The sequence below is a fragment of the Clytia hemisphaerica genome, unplaced genomic scaffold (assembly GCF_902728285.1).
Source record: "Clytia hemisphaerica strain Z4C2 unplaced genomic scaffold, Clytia hemisphaerica genome assembly, whole genome shotgun sequence".
NCBI classification, from domain to species: Eukaryota; Metazoa; Cnidaria; class Hydrozoa; order Leptothecata; family Clytiidae; genus Clytia; species Clytia hemisphaerica.
Genome location: NW_027103927.1, coordinates 234,286 through 253,100, shown reverse-complemented (window position 1 = coordinate 253,100; position 18,815 = coordinate 234,286). Strand labels below are relative to the sequence as shown.

General features: G+C 35.3%; 2 protein-coding genes across 2 annotated transcripts in view; one reads left to right on the top strand and one right to left on the bottom strand.

Annotated features, from left to right (window-relative positions):
- The window catches only part of LOC136809734 (FYVE, RhoGEF and PH domain-containing protein 6-like), a 41,235-nt gene extending 37,263 nt beyond the window's left edge, over positions 1–3,972 (bottom strand). The window contains exon 1 of the mRNA XM_067066281.1: positions 3,741–3,972. Within this exon, the coding sequence (XP_066922382.1) occupies positions 3,741–3,774 (34 nt within the window). The 5' untranslated portion in view covers positions 3,775–3,972. The remainder of the gene's footprint in view (positions 1–3,740) is intronic.
- Positions 3,973–4,548: 576 nt separating this feature from the next.
- LOC136809735 (transketolase-like) lies at positions 4,549–18,565 on the top strand. The gene is made up of 14 exons (XM_067066283.1): positions 4,549–4,650; positions 10,014–10,128; positions 10,667–10,737; positions 11,230–11,276; positions 11,609–11,722; positions 13,811–13,908; positions 14,390–14,581; positions 14,781–14,899; positions 15,090–15,200; positions 15,352–15,579; positions 15,746–15,940; positions 16,900–17,114; positions 17,358–17,574; positions 17,897–18,565. The coding sequence occupies exons 2-14, from the start codon at positions 10,019–10,021 to the stop codon at positions 18,058–18,060; spliced, it is 1,881 nt and encodes a 626-aa protein (XP_066922384.1). The 5' UTR covers positions 4,549–4,650; positions 10,014–10,018; the 3' UTR covers positions 18,061–18,565.
- Positions 18,566–18,815: the final 250 nt, after the last annotated feature.

The following is an 18,815-nucleotide window of genomic DNA, read 5'->3' as shown; positions in this document are numbered from 1 at the left end:
AATAGCTACACACAAGGTAAATTATGTTTTTTAAAGAGTCTCCCTATTCATGGCTATTTTTTGTAAGCCAGAGAGGGTTTTCAGTTTTTCTTTGGGATGGCAAGAGTTGACCAAAAGGGAGTTATACTCTGTTATACTGTTGGTTCATGAGTATCTTTTAATTTGTCAGAGAAAATTTTCATCACCTTTCTTCAAGTCGCTTAGCTATTAAAATTTTATTTCTTTCATTATCTAGGTCAATCCCAACAAAGTTTGTATTGCCTGCAACTTGTGACTGTCACTGTCACGTTCTCCACACCAAAGCATATGTACCATCTGTAATTGAGCTTATTGATTGTGGTAAAGGAAGGAAGAATGATGGAAAAATTTAATAGAAAACGTTCAATGAAGTAATGCTGTGACTGTCGAACATTTTTATAAGATACCATGCAACCTGTCAAGAAATAACTTATTGAACAACTTGAAACAATAATCATGTTCAACCTGCTATTGATTTAACATTGAAATTTAATGAGGATTTCTCATGGGAAATGTTTGTACAGGCCTGTACATGGTCAGGAGTACTCAACAATTTTGGTTTACTGTCTCGAAAATTGACAAATAAAACTTTAATGAGAATTCAGAATTAATGCAATCCTTGAAATTATCACTTCTCGAGATGTTTTGAAAAGAAAAACTCAGAAAGAAAATTACCAGTGCTAGTTTCGATACAACAAAACACATAAAGTTAATGTTTTTTAATGTATTTTTTTGATTTGCCAACACTTTTCAACTTTTGATAACAAACAAAGTTATAGGATTGTTTTTCTGAAAGATTTTATTTTATCTTTAAATGATATATATTAAATATATTTATATTGATCCGATGATATTGAAAAATCTTCCTTCGTCAGTTATTCATGATAAATGGGGTTTCAATTTTGTTTATAATTTGAAACCTTTTTTAAAATTTCACATTTTATATACAAAAAATGTGAGAAATGATTTTTCGTCTTATGTTATGATACGCTTCAAAATGCGCTTGCGCTCTCAGCGATTAAGAATCGAGTGATTTGATTGGACATTGACTTGATAATACACCTATTGTGTTTTTAAAAAGTCGGAAACCCGAGAACTTATGAGAGAGGGAAATATATAATAGCGTCAGGTGTTAATGTGCTGAGGATCACTCAAAGGAAAGAGGATCATTGTTATTCCTTCTCTTTTAAAACTTTCTTGATTGGACTGAGAACAATAACATGAAACTAAATAGTTGTAAATTCGAACATTTGAAATACGGTAAAGATACTGAATCAAAAAGTGCCTACTAAAACAATCCAGATAAGTGGCAAAGGAACACAGCAGATTATTTGTAAAGTAAAGAAATATCTTTTGACATTGACAATCAAATATAATATATTATAAATTATATTTCCTTAAATTCAAAAATCAAAAATTCATTTTTCATTCGCAAAAAAAAAAGAAGAAAAACGCCCGTCCGCCCAATATCCACCCAATCAGCTTAAATTTGCTTTCATTGTCCTTTGACTTTCAAAAAATAGTATTTAAAAATTATGAATTTATAATAATTACAAAAAACAAAAAGTTTAATACTTCACTAGGGAAATATTCAATAAATTCCTAGTTTCAATTTTCAGTGGGCGTTTTTCTAGGGCTTCGTTTATCACGCAATTTTTGCGTCACACAAACTTTCTTGGCCGCTCGTAATAATTATGCATTGCCAAATTTGGTTCTTTATTGTCAAGTCAGGATCGATGGTGATGTCACCTAAGCATAAAAAAGAAAGGACTTTGTCAGTTTTATGCATATATTAATTTGCGAGATATTCTATTAGCCGAGCGAGCGCACTTTTCGTAAACTAGTCGGAATACTTTCTTTCGCGGGAATGATGGTAACTTTTCATCTTCGTTATTTTTAAAATGAAGCACAACCGAAAAAAACGAAACTTCAGAAAGTTGCGTATTTCCAGTGAGTAAACGATTCTGACAATTAACAAAATTGATGATGATGATTTTTTTTCGGTCAGGCAAATTTCTCGTATTGGGGGTTCTAGTCTTGACCTACGCGAGATTGAAGCATTTGGGTAAACGAGACAAAACTCCAAAAAAGCTGGTGTTTTGAAGCGCTTCCGTGCAATCTAAGTATCGCTATTTGTGACGCACTGTTCAACTATAAGCCGTCTTCGTTGAAAATGCCAACTAGGAACAATCGAACGAAGTAGCTTTTGCAAATTTATTTGTGAGAGCTTAGCTCTTCAGGGTCCAAAACTCTTCAACAGTATTCCCTCTGACATACGAAATATCACTGGCTGTTCAAAAGATTCATTCAAGAAACGACTCAATAAATGTCTGTGCTCTATACCCGACGAACCTCACACTACGTTGCGACAAACAAGATTGGCTGAATCAAATGCTCTTTTCGATCAAATAGACCTTTTCGCCTTTGCGTCCGCCATCTTGAATTGTATGCAAAAATACAGGAACGAAAATGCCGTGGTTGGATTTAGTTGGAATGTATGCAAAACATATGCAAGTTTACACAAAGATTAAAAAGACAACAAAGCATCTTATAAATAAATATCATAATCATTAGAACAATAAAAGATGGAATTTCTTAATCCAAAAGGAAATATAGAACAACAAAAGCCTTTTAGGAATTTGTTCTTAAAGACATTGCATATTCTGTTTTCATGCCATTAAAAAATTCCACGAAGACGGAGTACCGTGAGATTGGGTAACTTGCATCAGTGGAGGCTAACATGCATAGCCCTCAAATGAAAAACCTGGCTGGTCATTAAAATACAAAGTTAAATCAAAACAAAAATGGTAGACTACAGCTGCGAGCAGAGCTGCGTAGTTGTATTTTAATGACCAGCCAGGTCTTTCATTTGTGGGCTATGCATGTTAGCCTCCACTGATGCAAGTTACCCAATCTCACGGTACACACATCAAACTTTCAAAACACGCAAACTGAAAGCAGTAATTATGACGTCACACTTTATCAATGTTTTGATTTGATCATTTGGCGGCTCTATTCCCAGGAGAATAATTTGCCGTCAGCCGAATAAGGATTATTTTTTACCTTCGCGGGTGATTTTTCAGTTTGAGTTTCTGTCTAATGTTATGGTTTTTTGAAGTGCTTGTTCAAAGAGATGAGTGAATATAATTGTTTTTAGTTTTCAAGAGAAGCAAATTTAATCTTTCTTCTACAAGATTACACTTTAATATAATGCAAATTAACCATGTAAGTTTTTATTTAATACTTTCTTTTTGCATATGTTTTGCATACTTTCTAAGGGAATTTCACCACGGCAATTCGGCCACCATAATTTTTGCATACAATACAATATGGCGGATGGAAAGGCGGAAAGGTCTATTACACGTGTTGGGCTCAACAAGCTGGACAGATGAATATTATCAAATCAAACTGAAGTATACTGAAAAAGTAAATTTAGGACCCTGTCAGATATCTTCAATACCAAAAAAACAGGATCCTAACCGGCAGCATGGGGTCCCCAGTCAGGTTCTGAGGGGCGGGGACAGACAGAATATCCATTTTTATAGAATTTGGATGATTTATGACTGTGAGAGTAGAAGCCACAAACAGGAGGAAAAAGTAAGTGAATATTTGTCTGTGAAGCAGAAAAATTCTACATTCTCTGTTCAAACATCTTAACTAAAAAATATTTTAGCTATAATTAAAAACAAAACAAAAATTTAGCATTTGTAAATTTTGGATACCTTTTTCTTCATCCTGTGGCTCTTCTCTATCCATTTTCTCACCAATAATAAAGTTGAGAATAAAAGCTGTTCAGGTCAATAATTTCCAGCCATATTTTGGCCTTATGACATTGTTTACTTTCAGGAGAAAATCAAAACAAATATCGATCAAATGTACGTCATTCTGTCAGCCATTTTTCGTCTTCCCGTCAAGTGACTTCTATATCCAACCTCTGTACTGATTGAAACCGAAAGTGAAAGAGACGCTCGCCTAATGAAATATTGAGGACTGGGAACTAAAATTCCGAGAAAAAGGAGGGAGTGGCACGGGCGTGTTTTTTACCAAGATTGACATTTTGTAGACCACTTTTTCTATTGAAAGTGAGAGGGCATTGAAAGATTGAGGCATTTTGATTGCCAGAAATTAGAAAGTTTATGTTGTTTTCTTGTGAAATGGGCGCAGTACAGGAAAAGGCGTCGAGTAATCGTAACACCCACTTGCGAAAGGCGGGGGTACGTCTTGAGGAAAATGCCGGCAAATTTCTCATTCATTTCTGTATTTCACATTTCCTTTTTTTAACTTTCGTGCGATAATAAGTGTTTAATTTGTAAATTTTGAATTGGCAAAGTGTCATTATATGAAAGCATGAAAGCAATGCTGAGTTTACAATGATAAAAACGATGCTGTTTCATGCTGATGTGTACGGTTTTGCTCTCCTCCGTTTTGCTAATTTGTTTAATGCATACCCGTTTTGCTCTGCGATACGAAGCACCACGTAGGAGGTTCAAGATGTCGAAAGTGTAGATAAAAGGCGGCTTTTTCATCAAGGATCACTCCAAGCAAATCACGCACGTTGCAAGACTTTGCTGACTGACTGGTGAGGAACAAAGAATTCAAGTACATTCTTGAAATTGGAAAACAACAAACTTAGTAAGTATATTTCTCCATACTATTTGTGAATGTTGGAAGGTTATTGAAAGACTTCTTATCCTCTATATTTTGCAACCATGTTTGAATTTTGAAGGACTCTCTAAGTTTCAAGACATAAGCGATAAGCTAATTATATTACCAACAAGTTTTGAGGCTTCATTTCTCTACTATGCTGAAAAAGCAGAATAAACTGGAGTGCCAAAAGGGGAGAGTTATTTTTTCTTTTGTTTAAAAAAACTGCAAGAAAATAGTTTAGATTATACATAATTCGGGGTTCAAAATTAGGCAACCCCTTTATGCAACCCCTTTATAGTATTTAGACGGTCCCTGTTTGAAAAATAGTCTAGGTGGCAGGCCCCTAAGTTCCAGACAATCTCAATCAAAAGGAATTAACAACCAGATCGTACACAAATGCCATTGAAATTCAATTATGTTTGATGACATTTAAAGATGTGTTCGATTGCACTCTAGTGAGATTGCTTGAGTATGAGGTATAAACCTTTTCGCCAGAAGCAGCTAAATGCCGAGAAAACGCAAGTCGTCATTTTCCCCGAATTTCCCGATTTCCCGATTAAATCCGTAATCGGGTAGTATATCATTTCGGGATTCACTTTCGTTTTCGGACTTAGTGATTTCTTCAGACTTTTTCTCAGGAACCTGCAGGAACTCCAATCATCTCTTGGTTTACCACTGAGCCCTTCTTTTTTTAAGTGTCCGAGAATTAGGTTTATCACCTAAAGTTAACAATTTAGCCTCACTCTGTATAATTCAGGATTTTCTCTGTCACAGCCAATGTTGAAGCTAAGCACGTTATAGTTATTTTATAATGAAAAGCATGTAAATAGTAATCTGCGTCTTCTCGTGATTTAACTTTCTCTTTGATTAAAAGCTAAGATCTGAGATGACGCAAATAACTCTCGCGAACAAGTCTGAAAACGAAAGTGAATCCCGAAATGATATACTACCCGATTTCAGATTTAATCGGGAAATCAGGAAATTCAGGGAAAATGACGACTTGCGTTTTCTCGGCATTTAGCTGCTTCTCTTTTGGCATTTCCATCTGCCATCTTGAATTGTATGCAAAAATAGAGGAACAAAAAAGCCGTGGTTGGATTTAGTTGGAAAGTATGCAACACATATGCAAGTTTACACAAAGATTAAAAAGACAACAAAGCATCTTATAATTAAAGAAATATTATAATCATTAGAACAATAAAAGATGGAATTTCTTAATCCAAAAAGAATTAATTACAGAACAACAAAAGCCTTTTAGAAATTTTTTCTTAAAGACATTGCATATTCTGTTTTCATGCCATTAAAAAATTTCACCAAGACGGAGCACACGCATCAAGCTTTCAAAACACGCAAACTGAAAGCAGTTAATTATGACGTCACACCTTCAGCGGGTTCAGATCAATGTTTTGATTTGATCGTCTGCCGTTTCTATTCCCAGGAGAATAATTTACTGTCAGCCAAATAAGGATGATTTTTGTACCTTTGCGGGTGATTTTTTTAGTTGTAGTTTATGTCTAATGTTATGGTTTTTTGAAGTGCTTGTTCTAAGAGATGAGCGAATTTGACAATTTCTAGTTTTCAAAAGAAGCAGATTTAATCTTTCTTCTACAAGATTACACTTTATAATAATGCCAATGATGCATATAAGTTTTATATTAATATTTTCTTTTTGCATATGTGTTGCATACTTTCTAAAGGAATTTCACCACGGCGATTCGGCCATCATAATTTTTGCATACAATTCAATATGGCGGATGGAAAGGCCAGTGTACAGTGCTAACCTTTCATTACAGTCCCTCAAACGTGTACAAAAAGTGTTGAATAACAAATTGGTTTCCTACAAGGGTCATAAATTCTTGAAATTTAGATAAAGTTTGAAAATTTTGGCTGACATTTTTGGGAAATAGTCTCTCTGGACATGTTTTTTAATTGTTTCGTTTTCAGGGGTCTTGGGAAATCATCATTAATTTCTAATATAATGAATGAATTGAAATTATGCCCTGATGATGGTTGCGTGGAAAAGATGAACTTTAAAAATTTAAAATAATTTTTTCTAAAGCTTAAATCTGTCATGACTTATGCTTCAACAAAGTGCGGTCCAAAAATGAGTCAATACTTAGCATTTTAGTAGGAGCAAATACATAGCATTTGGATTTAGAGGCTTGTATCTCTGTCAATTTTTCTGCTATGACTCTAATACTTTGCACATACCTTTTTATACCTTATAAGATCAATATACCAACATAAGCAATCACTAAAAATGGATGTATGGTCCCATTATGAGCATGTTTTTAGCATTGGGTGTGGCTTTTTTTTAATCAACTAGCACATTTAAGATAAACACAAAAGAACTATGATATTGATATTATGTATACTTGAGGCATTCAAAAAGATAGAAAAACCAAATTTGGCCGATATAAAGCATTCTAGGGTCCTTTTACGAGCAAAAATTTAGCATAGAGTAGACTTAGAGTTCTTGAAGGCCATGTTTTTATGCTAAAATTTGATTACCCGAAGGTTATTATTATTTTATAGCTCATTTAGGCGCTATTTGATGCTTGGATCATTCATGAAGCTTAAAAAGTCTTTTTTGTGATCTTTGTCATAGTTAAATGGACCAAAAACGAGCAGTATTTTAGTATTTTAACGGAAAACGTTAAATATTTGCTCGATTCTGGACCCTGAAAAGGTTTTGAACCTGTTTGAACATCAAATAAGTTATCATTACTGTTTGATACACAATTGGAAGAACTTCATAAGGTTATTTTATGTTCCTAGGTCTCAAAATGAGCTGAATTTTGCAAAAATTAGACTAGGTGTAAAGTTAATTTTAGTAAGAGAAGCAGAATAAATTGCAGTATTTCCAGTGGAAAATGCTAAATTTAGCTCCAAACAGGCCCTTTAACAGCTCAAATGTTTTATTGGTGTTAATAACTTGATTATTAAACTACTTCAAAGGAAGTTATGAAGGTTTTACACCAACTCCAGCCTTTTAATTAGGTGTTTAGAAACATACTAGTAATTCTGCTGCAGTATTTTCAGTGGAAAAATGCTAAATTTAGCTCCAAACGGGCCTTTTAACAGCTCAATTGTTATATTGGTGTTAATAACTTGACTATTTAACTATTTCAAAAGAAGCTATGGAAGTCTTATACCCTATCAAGCCTTTTACTTTGGTGTTTTGGCACTTATTGTCAATGGGAAAATAGGTGCTAAAAAAGTGCTCTAAAAAGGGCCCCACGATAGGAAAATGTGGGCCTTTTAACAATAGGCTGCTTTAATTGCCATCCCTCTATGAGAATCATTGGTCAGATAGACAACTTCCTGGGTTTTTAGCTCTGATTTAGATCATTTTCAGAAACACATGCAAATGCTAAAATTTGCTCCTAACCGGCCCCTACAACAGCTAGAATTTTGGGAAAAGAACTTTTTGGGGTCCTATCATCACTACTAACACCCTGTGAAAATTTCGGACCTCCAAGTTATCCCAATCAAAATTTAGCTTTTTTGAAAATGCCAAAAACGAAACAATTAAAAAACATGTCCCTCTAAGGTGGCAAAAATGGACAAAAAATTCAAAATTTAATCTCTCTAGGACATACCTATCTCGCAAACCCAGTACTCTGAGTGACTTAAACTAGTTTTTTTTGTCAGTTTGAGATACACAGCTTATTATCAAAGCAGTGTACAATATTGAAGGGGGGGGTATGACTTCTGGAAACCTGAAAAACAAAAGTACTTTAGTACAGTACCTGTAAGGGTTGGAAAAATCAGAAAATTAAACCTTAGTTCCACTAAGGGTTGGAAAAATAGGAAAATTTGAACTTTGAAATTTGTTCAAATTAGTCCAGCAAGTAAGGGTAGTTTTTTTTGCTCCTTTCTAGTCGGGCTGCCCATTGCGTCAGCTGGCAACCCTAGCACTCCTCTTTGATTATACTAAAGTGAAAGAAATGAATAGACAAGGCAAGGGTTTGTGCTGTGGGCGAAAATGTTAGTCATATTTATTTGTGGGCAGACCAGTTGCCATGCCTTTTTAGTGTCTGGTTATCGGATGCTGCCCTTAAAGAATTGTGAAAATAATGGTGAAAAAAGCCTTTTTTGAGAAAAAATATTAGAAAAGTGCCCTTTTTGATGCCTAGTGGACAAAAAGTGAGGGAAATACCCAAAAGACACGCTGATTTTGTTCCTGAGATAATGGAGCAAAATTGATGCGAATCAATTTTGCTCCATTGTCTCAGGGCAGGGCTGCAAATAAGCGTCGGTCATCGGTCAATGTCCGACTGAAAAAGCTATTTGACCGACTGAAAATCTTTTGTGTCTGTCATGATGTCCGAATGAAAAAAGGAATAAACCATTAACTTGAGAGTTGAAAATAAATCTCTTACACCCCTGTCTCTTACTTAGCCTATTCTTTTAATACTCGCTTCCTTTGTAGCTTTCAGGGTGTTTCTAAGTTAACTTTTACGACTTGCTTTCTTTGTTTCTAAGATCACTTTTATCAATCCGCTTTCTTTGTAACTCTTTTAAGGGTGTTTCTAAACTACTTTGGTCAACTTGCTTTCTTCGTAACCTTCTTTGTTTCTAAGATCAATTTTATTATCAATTTTCTTTCTTTGTAACTTTCAAGGGTGTTTCAAAGTTAACTTTTATCGACTCGCTTTCTTCGTAACTTTTAAGAGTGTTTCTAAGTTAACTTTTATCAACTTGCTTTCTTCGTAACTTCCAAGGGTGTTTCTAAGATCACTTTTATCGAATCAATTTCTCTGTTATATACAGTAACAAACTGTTCAAAGGTAACTTTTATTTTTCCTACTCGCTTTCTCCGTAACTTTAAAAAAATATATACACTGAATGACCGACAGGATTTTGAGTTTGACCGACAGGATTTCATTTCTGTCGGACATGATGTCCGATTGACTAAAAATATTTATTTGCAGCCCTGTCAGGGACAATAGTGAGATTTCACTTTGATTGGTAAAAAGAAAAGTGGCGTTGAGACAGGAGAAAGCGTTTCATGTTGGTGGGATGGAGCATGTTGCATTGCACCAACGCGAAAAAAACTTCGCGTCCTCAAGCCTTAATTCTTGTTGAGTTTATGCAAATAAATACATGAAAATGAAAAATAGCTGAGCAGGTGGCCTGACATAGGGTTATTTCTAGTACCAGTTGTCATGGAACCCTTCACCTGAAGGGAAATGTGGGGTACATTATTTTATTGTTGTTTTCCCCAAGAAAATGAGATTACTTCTAATGGGATGTCATCTTAATCTGTTTCAAAATTATTGCAATTAAAAAAAGTAAAGAATAAGATTACATTTACAGTATAAGTTTAAATTTTTTTCTTACAGTTACAATGGCTGAATTATATCACTGCCCAGACCAAAAGAAAATCCAAAACTTGAAAGATGTTGCCAACAAACTTCGAATTTTGAGCATCAAATGTACAAATGCTGCAGGATCTGGGTAAGAAATTTTTAATTGCTTTATTTCATTTTGGAACAGTTATAACCAATGAAGTATAAGCCTGAAGGGCTAGAAGTCAATCTCCTTGGTAGGATTTGAAGCCAAGCAAACTAAAATTTACCGCTAAATTTAGAAAAAAATATCAATCGTAAACAAAGGAATTGCTAGATCAATCTGTTGTCAAAAATGCAGCGCATTTTTTATTTCTAAGGCTTCCAGAGGCTTCACTTTTTCTTGCCTGAGAAAGGTTAGAGATTGAACTTCTAGCCCTTCGGGCTTTAAACTCAATGGTTATAAACTTATTTCAATATTTGAAGTGCATGAATCAGAACACCTATATAATAAAATCTTTTTTTTCAACTATCAACAAAATTTTCCTGTGGGGAATGATGATGGATTCTTAAATATAATATTGTAATTAGTCGTAAACAATGTTTTTGGACAGACTTGAGCCATAGTCAATGTTGACCTCACTTTTGCCTTTCGTACATATTTGTTATTATGGAAGGTAATATGTTGACTCAAACATTTCTTTCAGCCATCCCACATCATGCTGCTCGATGGCTGAGCTCACATCTGTTCTTTTCTTCCACACCATGAAGTACAAAGGTATTATTTTGTTTGCTTCTTTATGTATTGAAAATTTAGAATTAACCCTTTCCTTTGCATTTTCCACAATTTGATAGTTGGTCTTTAAAAAGTTGATCAACTAAAACAGTGCTGCAAATAACAGCCGATAATCGGTAAATACCGGTCATTTTGTAGTTTCTACGGGCCATTCTGAAGCTCAGTTTTTCATTTTGTCCGGTTGAAATTTGATGATTAGAGGCTAAGATAAATACTTAGCGCTTGTAACTAAAAGAGGAATTCATTTTAAATTAAAATAGGTGTTTCTAAAGGTCATTTCAGACAAAATTTTCTAAGGGGTTTCCACCAGACCCCTGCTCAAATCATTCTTGTGAAAAAATTACTGGCCAAATGAATGAAATTTCCTTAAAAATTCCTAAAATCTTTTCCAGTCTTCTTAGTGACTTGTGGTAATTTGTGATGAAATAATACCTGAATAAAAAGGAATCAAAACTATGTTTTTTTCATTTTCAGTAAGCGATCCAAGGGATGCATCTAGTGATCGATTTGTCTTATCTAAGGTTAGTTTTCACAATATAAACAAAATTTGCTGGTGGATGATGTCAGCTACCAACCAGCCTTTCCGATTCAGATTTATTTGCGCTTTGACAAACAATTCTGCGTTCTATGGTACAGTAAGCACTTTTGTGTCAGCAAAAGCCAAATTAAAGTAAGGATTTGCATTGACAATAGCCGAAAGCTGACCCAAAATTAGAATGATACGTAAACTTTCTTCACTTTATCTATCAAGTTGCTTAGCTATGAGTAGAAGCTCAAACTGTGGTTGGTTTATTTTACTTTCAGCTTGTATGCTACATTCAATAATACTTTGTTCTTGTATTCCATATTTTAGGGTCATTCTGCCCCAATCCTCTATGCTGCTTGGTGTATGGCTGGTCTCTTCAGTGAAGACGAACTTATGCAATTACGAAAACTTGGAAATGATTTGGAAGGCCATCCTACACCAGTATGTTTGTTTCTTTTGTCCATACACTTTTCATGGTTTAAAAACTTTACTAAACATTCAATGATTTTAATTAAGTTCAACAATATTATGGTTTAATTTTTAATTCAAAATTGTTTACAATATTAAGGACCTCTACTTTTTGGACCTACCCCAGTGGGGTAGAGGCACAGATTTGCAACTTTAAGCTTTCTCCAGCAAAAAAAAGTGAAGCAAAAATTTGACTTTTTAAATTTCGTGCCGATGGATAGGATCTAGCATTTTAATTGTTTTCGGAGCGCGAGATCAAAAAACGTAGGCGACAAACGCTATTTCACATCTCTCAAACCGGTGAAATTGCATATTTTAGTCACGTGACTCTGGTAGGAAATCCTTCCAAAGATGAGCTTCACTTTTTGATAAAAGCCGCAAATCTAGCCCTTTGGGCTTTACAGATATCTGTGGGTAGAGGTCCTATAAATTAACCGATGTCCGTCCGTTCGTTCGTCTGTTCGTTCGTCCGTCCGTCTGTTACCAGCTTTTCTCAGGATTGGCTCATTAGTTTTTTTTGATTTTTGGCACAATGATGCAAAATGGTAATGCTCAAAATGTGAAAAATATTTTCGGCCGAAAATGCTGGAAAAACCGTTTTTTTGGGATTTTCTCAAGATTTCATCATTAGTTTTTTCTGATTTTTTGCACAAAGACGGTATTAGCAATGCCCAAAACTTGGCCGAGTCCGATTTTTGAGAACAAATTTTTTCCGGTCGAAAATGCCGAAAATATGCCGGAAATCGCCATTTTTGCAGATTTTCATCGGACTTTTTCCTTATATTTTGTTGTTTTTTCACACAAAAACATTATTAATAGCAATGCCCACCATGAAGCATGGTTCAATTGTCAATAGAACTGAGTTTTGAAGCCGGAACTTTCTAAAAATCGCCGGTGCAGCCCATTTTCGCCGGAAAAACGGTATTTCTTGATTTTCTCGAGCTGTACTTTGTATTTTTTTATGAAATTTTGCACACTGATGCAAAATGATAATACCTAAAATGTGACGGAGACCGATTTTGGAAAAATTTTTCCGGCCGAAAATGCCGGAAATATGCCAAAAAAACAGGTTTTTTGGCATTTTCTCGAGATTTTATCATTAGTTTTTGCTGATTTTTTGCTCAAAGATGCGTATTAACAATGCCCAAATCATTGTCGAGTCCGATTTTTGAGAAAAAGATTTTTCCGGCCGAAAATGCCGGAAATATGCCGGAAATCGCCGTTTTTGCAGATTTGAATTGGGCTTTTTCCATACATTTCTTTGCTTTTTCACTTAAAAAAATTATTGATAACAATGCCACCATCAAGCATGATTCAATTGTCAATAAAACTTTTGCAATTTTGCAACCGGAACTTTCTATTTCTTTTTTCCCTAAACCCCCCTCCCCATCAACAATCAATGATGACATTTAATGCATTTTCGCTAAGCGCTATATTTTCTTAATGATTGTTTTTCTCCTTATTGCTATCTAAGTTTCATCATCAGGTAGGTCCATTCAGCATGTTGCTTGTTTTTACCTTTTCTGATAGTGCCAGATAATGCTTGTATTATATAATATATAAATAATCAGTTTAAAGGCCTGAAGATATCTAAGGATTTTACTCCCAATAAGCAAAGGATCTCCACTTAAAGGTCGTGATACATAAACATATTGCTTTTGACAATCTAATATTCCCTACACATTTTCCTAAATTTACTAAAAATAGGAAATGTTTAACAATGTGAGCCTCTAACATGGCTTCACATTTACAAAGATTTAAATTCCAAATTAGATTCCAAACAGATTCTAACACATATTCCCCAAAGAGGAGCCAGCCAATCTCTATTGTTAAAAGGTTAATCCCCTTAGCAAACAAATTTTTACAATAGAAAAGGAGGAGATAGGGGCAGTTATTGTGCATACATGCACATTTGAAAACAAGAAGGATTTGTGATAGAGGAAATGTCATGGTGTAACATCTGTCAACATTTTTCTTTGCTTCGCTATTTTTAGTAATTTTGTGAAAAAGTGTAGGGAAATGTATCGCGACCTTAACAATGAATGATTTTGTTTTTCACAGAGATTGAACTTTGTTGATGTGGCCACTGGATCTTTGGGTCAAGGTCTAAGTTGTTCTGCTGGTATGGCATACACTGGAAAATACTTGGACAAAGGAAGGTAAGAAAACTTCTGTTCTTTATTGATTCAATGAGCTGTTCTTCCTACTGTAGTGCATGTAGGGGTAGAGCATCCAGCTACGGTGCACAACACAAGTTTGTGGGTTCAACTCCTAGCCCGGTCAAACCAAAGATTCTCAAAATGGTACTTGATGCCTTTCTGCTTGATGCTCAGCAATTAAGAGAAGGGTTGAGGGTAAGTGGAGCCTTCCCCTAGTTCTCGAAAGAGGAGCCTTTGGGTCATCTATGACTGTGGTCCCAGACTTACTTACTTCTAAAGTTCAAATGTTTAAAACATTTATAGCGTTATAAGTTCTTCTTCTTTGGATTGTTGAACTTTCCCTGTCTGCAGAGTTTCAGTCTTGAAAAAGACAGGAAAGAACTGGAAAGAAGGAATTTGTCAATATTTGGTCACAGCTCATGGTAAATTTACCATTTTGCATTGCGTTATCATTGTACACCAAATTTTATTATTTTTACAGCTACCGCGTTTTCTGTTTGATGGGTGATGGTGAAAGTGCTGAAGGTTCTGTCATGGAGGCTGCTAACTTTGCTGGGTACTACAAATTGGACAACTTGGTTGGTATCATTGACATTAATCGTTTGGGACAAAGTGATCCAACCTCATTACAACACGAAATGGATGTTTACCAAAAAAGATGGGAAAGCTACGGGTAGGTAGAATTTCATTATTATCATTTTTGAAATACCAGTTTTTTCTCTCTTTCTAGGTAGAATTTCATTATTATCATTTTTGAAATACCAGTTTTTTCCCTTCCGTTTAACCTGAACTTATGAGCACCTATGAGAGCTCCATCAAGAACCAAAAATGATTGTCTTTAAATGATTGTTTTACTTCATTTCTAATTTCAGGTGGAATGCTATTGTTGTTGATGGACATGATATCGAAGCAATTTGCCGTGCTTACTTTGATGCTGAACAAGCAAAGGGACGACCAACCATGATCTTGGCAAAGACGTACAAAGGAAAAGGTATAATTATTTAAAAATTATTACATTCTACTCAACCCAAAAAAAAAAAACATAAAAAATGCAATACACTTCTTAAAGTAAACGTCTCTTCACATTTATTTTAAAGGAACTTTTTGAGTGATTTTAAAGTGATAAGAAGCCCTTTTCATCTTCTTCAGTCCTAAAAACATTCTTGTTCTTTGAATATCAGGTATTCCTGGCGTTGAGAACGAGATGAACTGGCATGGAAAAGCTCTCGGTGCCAAAGCTGATGATGCCATTGCTGCTATTGAAGCTCAAATGGTCGACAAGAATGTATCTGGTGAGTTTTGCTTTCTAAATTTCGAAGATTCATGCCCTCACAGTCAGTTTGCTTTCAAATAATCGACGCCTTGTTCGTATGCGGTCCAAGCCCTAAGTTGTGTCATCATACAGTAAAAATGATTGTTATTACAAAACCTTTTTTCTTGCAGGCGAGAAATTGAACACTCAAGTGGTTGTGGATGACGTCAAGCCCGTTGACCCGTCGGCCATCGTGCTGTCAGAGAAACCATCATACGCAGCTGATGCCAAAGAGGCTACCCGAAAAGCTTATGGTCTCGCATTGGCTAAATTGGGTCGATCTTCAGACCGTGTAGTTGCCCTTGATGGTGATACCAAGAACTCGACTTTCGCCATCACCTTCCAAAAAGAATTCCCAGGTTCGTATCATTAGCTCCATATTTTTATGTAGATTGGTAACCTTATCAAGCTGAGAATTCACTGAAGTTAAAAGCTGTCATCTGGCTGTTATTTACTTTTAAAGATCGAGTGAAACAAATTTAATTCCAAATACTTAACACTCGATTTTTCTTTACCTTTTATCAGACCGTTTCGTCGAATGCTTCATCGCTGAACAGAACATGTTGGGTGTCGGTATGGGATGCGCCACAAGAGACCGCACGGTGGCGTTCGCAAGCGCCTTTGCCTGTTTCTTGTCCCGTGGATATGATCAAATCCGTATGGGTGCTATCTCTCAAACTAAATTGAAAATGGCTGGCTCTCACGTTGGTGTCTCCATCGGTAAGTTTCGGTTGTTTCAATCTGGGAGAGACTTGCACCTTTTCTAGGAAGGTGACACTTTTACACTTTTCTAAATATTGTTTATGTGAGCAGGGGGAGTACAGACACAGGGTACTGACCCATAGCCAGGTGGTGGTGTCTATTTTTGCATTTCAAAAAAGTTAGTACCCGGTACTACTTTGGGGGTGGGGGTGTGTATTTTTCACTCTTCAAGCAAGTACAGGATACTATTTGGGTACTTTTTCACAGAATTTTGCTGTTTTTCAATAAAAAAAGTACTTTGTTGTAATATTCTGACTTTTCTCAAATGTTAATTTTTTTGATTTGAAATTGTATGAATCGACAAATTTTTTTTACTCTTTTGAGAAATTTTCTGATTTTTTTAAAGACAAAACTTCCAAAATGGTCAAGAAGTGTGTGATGTAAATCAAAGGACAAAAGCTTCTGACTCCATCATTGATAGTTTGCTTGAATTATCTGGCAATTTTCAGTCTGAAAAACTAACAATAGTACCCTCTCTTGGTCTAATCTGTAAAATTTAAGATTTTAGGGGTGGTGTCCCTATTTTTTACAGCAAAAATGAAGTAGTGCTAAATATGGGTGGGTGGTACTAAACAAAATTTTAGTAAAAAATCAAGTTAGTACCCTATGGGTTAGTACCCTGCCTCTGTACCCCCCTGATGTGAGTCCCTATTATTATTGGTCCTTAGAAGGAAACTCCAGCAAATAATACTTTACGAATAAAATAAGTCCCAAGAAAAAATCACGACTCAAGCCTGGTCCATTCTGCAAAATTTCTAAACTGCAAAGTTCTTGGACAGTAATTTGCTGATTTTGTTCAAATTGCATATGAATCCAAAGTTTAAGCCAAATTCAGATTGATTTAAAAATACGAGAATTATTTTCGACAGTTTTGCGGATGTGTTTATTTTCCAAAGTTTTTTTTTATGTCTATATAGGTGAAGACGGTCCATCTCAAATGGCTTTGGAAGATCTTGCTATGTTCCGTGCCATCAACAACTGCACTGTCTTCTATCCCTCCGATGCCGTGTCGTGCGAACGCGCGGTCGAATTGTGCGCCAACACACCCAATATGTGTTACATCAGAACTAGCCGACCAGCTACTTCTATCTTGTACGGTGCCGATGAGGTCTTCGAAGCCGGCAAAGGAAAGGTAAAAAATCGTATCATATTTTTGTATCTTCTCATAAATTTTACTCTCATTCAAAAATTGAAAAATAAAGCCTTTCTCTCGTAGGTTTTAGTGTCAACCTCAAGTTTGATTAAAGCAATCCTCAGAATCTGGAAAAAAAATAATCCTACAAATTGTAATATAAAAAAAAACGACCTCAAACGCTGTATCAGAATCTGAATATTTTCACTTCTTGACATATTTTTCAAAATTGTTTTTTAACAGGTCGTTAAACAAACAGCTTCAGATTTCTGTCTCTTGATTGGTGCTGGTGTAACACTTCACGAATGTTTGAAAGCACACGAAACTTTGAAAGCTGAAGGTATCAATACTCGTGTCTTCGATCCTTTCTGTATCAAACCATTGGACGTCCAAGGAATCATCGCAAATGCTAAAGCTTGCAATGGAAATATTGTCACCATTGAAGACCATTATCCAGAAGGTTGGTAGATGATTATTGTTGCCTGGTCGACTTCAATTTTTGTTTTAGAGGAACAGATTTTGTATCGGCCTCGGCCAATCTTTTTAGTAAACTTATGACTCATCGGGGCTTTTAGGTATTTTCTTGGTAATTTCTGGGATGTCAGGTTCAGATTGTTCTTAATTTGTTCTTGTTTTTTGGGATATTTGAAATTGTGTTTTTCAACTAACGATGGACTCGATACGTATTACACATTATTGAAGCATCGACAATCCGATTTAAGATTATTTTTGAAAATTCGGACTCTTCAATAGTTTTACAAAAACTCATTTTCCGTTTTCAGGTGGTCTTGGTGAAGCTGTTCTGTCCGCTGTCGCCATGGAAACTGGAATTCGCGTCCAACGATTGGCTGTCACTGGTTTGCCACGCTCAGGTCCATCCGCTGCTTTGATGGAAATGTTCGGAGTTTCTGCCAAACAAGTCGTCGAAGCTGTCAAGAAATTCTAATAAGTTGTTTGGCTGTCTCGCGTAGAGATTAATGTGACCGCGCTTTCCGAGAGCGTTTCCTACGAGATGAGATATGGGGATATGTACTGAACTAAATGAGATAGATATTATATAAAGCTGTATTTAGCGTAGATGTGAACTGTCTTTTCCCTGTGTATCGTTCCAATGAATAAATGTTCTGGGAAAATTGACAAACGGGGCAAAAGACACGGTATTCTACGTTGAATAGCATTTAACTACCTATGAATAATCTTAAATTGTCAAAAACGATTTAGTTCAAATTTACATAGTCTGATAAAATGGACTTCGTTCAGTTTTATGTTACTTTTTGCGTGATTTTATTTTTTCGACTTTTATTTATATTTTGGTATTTTTGCTTGATCTTGTAAAACGGTAAATTGGCTTTTGTAAGATTTTTTGTGATCGAGGATGTAATTTTTTATGCTTGTTTTACTTTTCTGTGAAAACAGAACGGAAAGAAAAAGCAATAGATGATGTTATAGAATACTTTGTATCCATTCATTAACATGCTTGATAGCAATGATAACTTACTATCAACCTCAATTTAAAATGTTGTATCGTTGGAATTTCTACTTGAGTTTTTATCTGTTGTTCTGTGTTTTAAAGTTATCCCAAAGAATAAATTATCCTAAGGGTCTCAAAGAAAAAAGTACCTACAGTAGATAATACCGAGGACAAAGTAGTACATGTTTTTTTAAAGCATATCTAGGCTCAGATACGGGGAGAAATTAGGC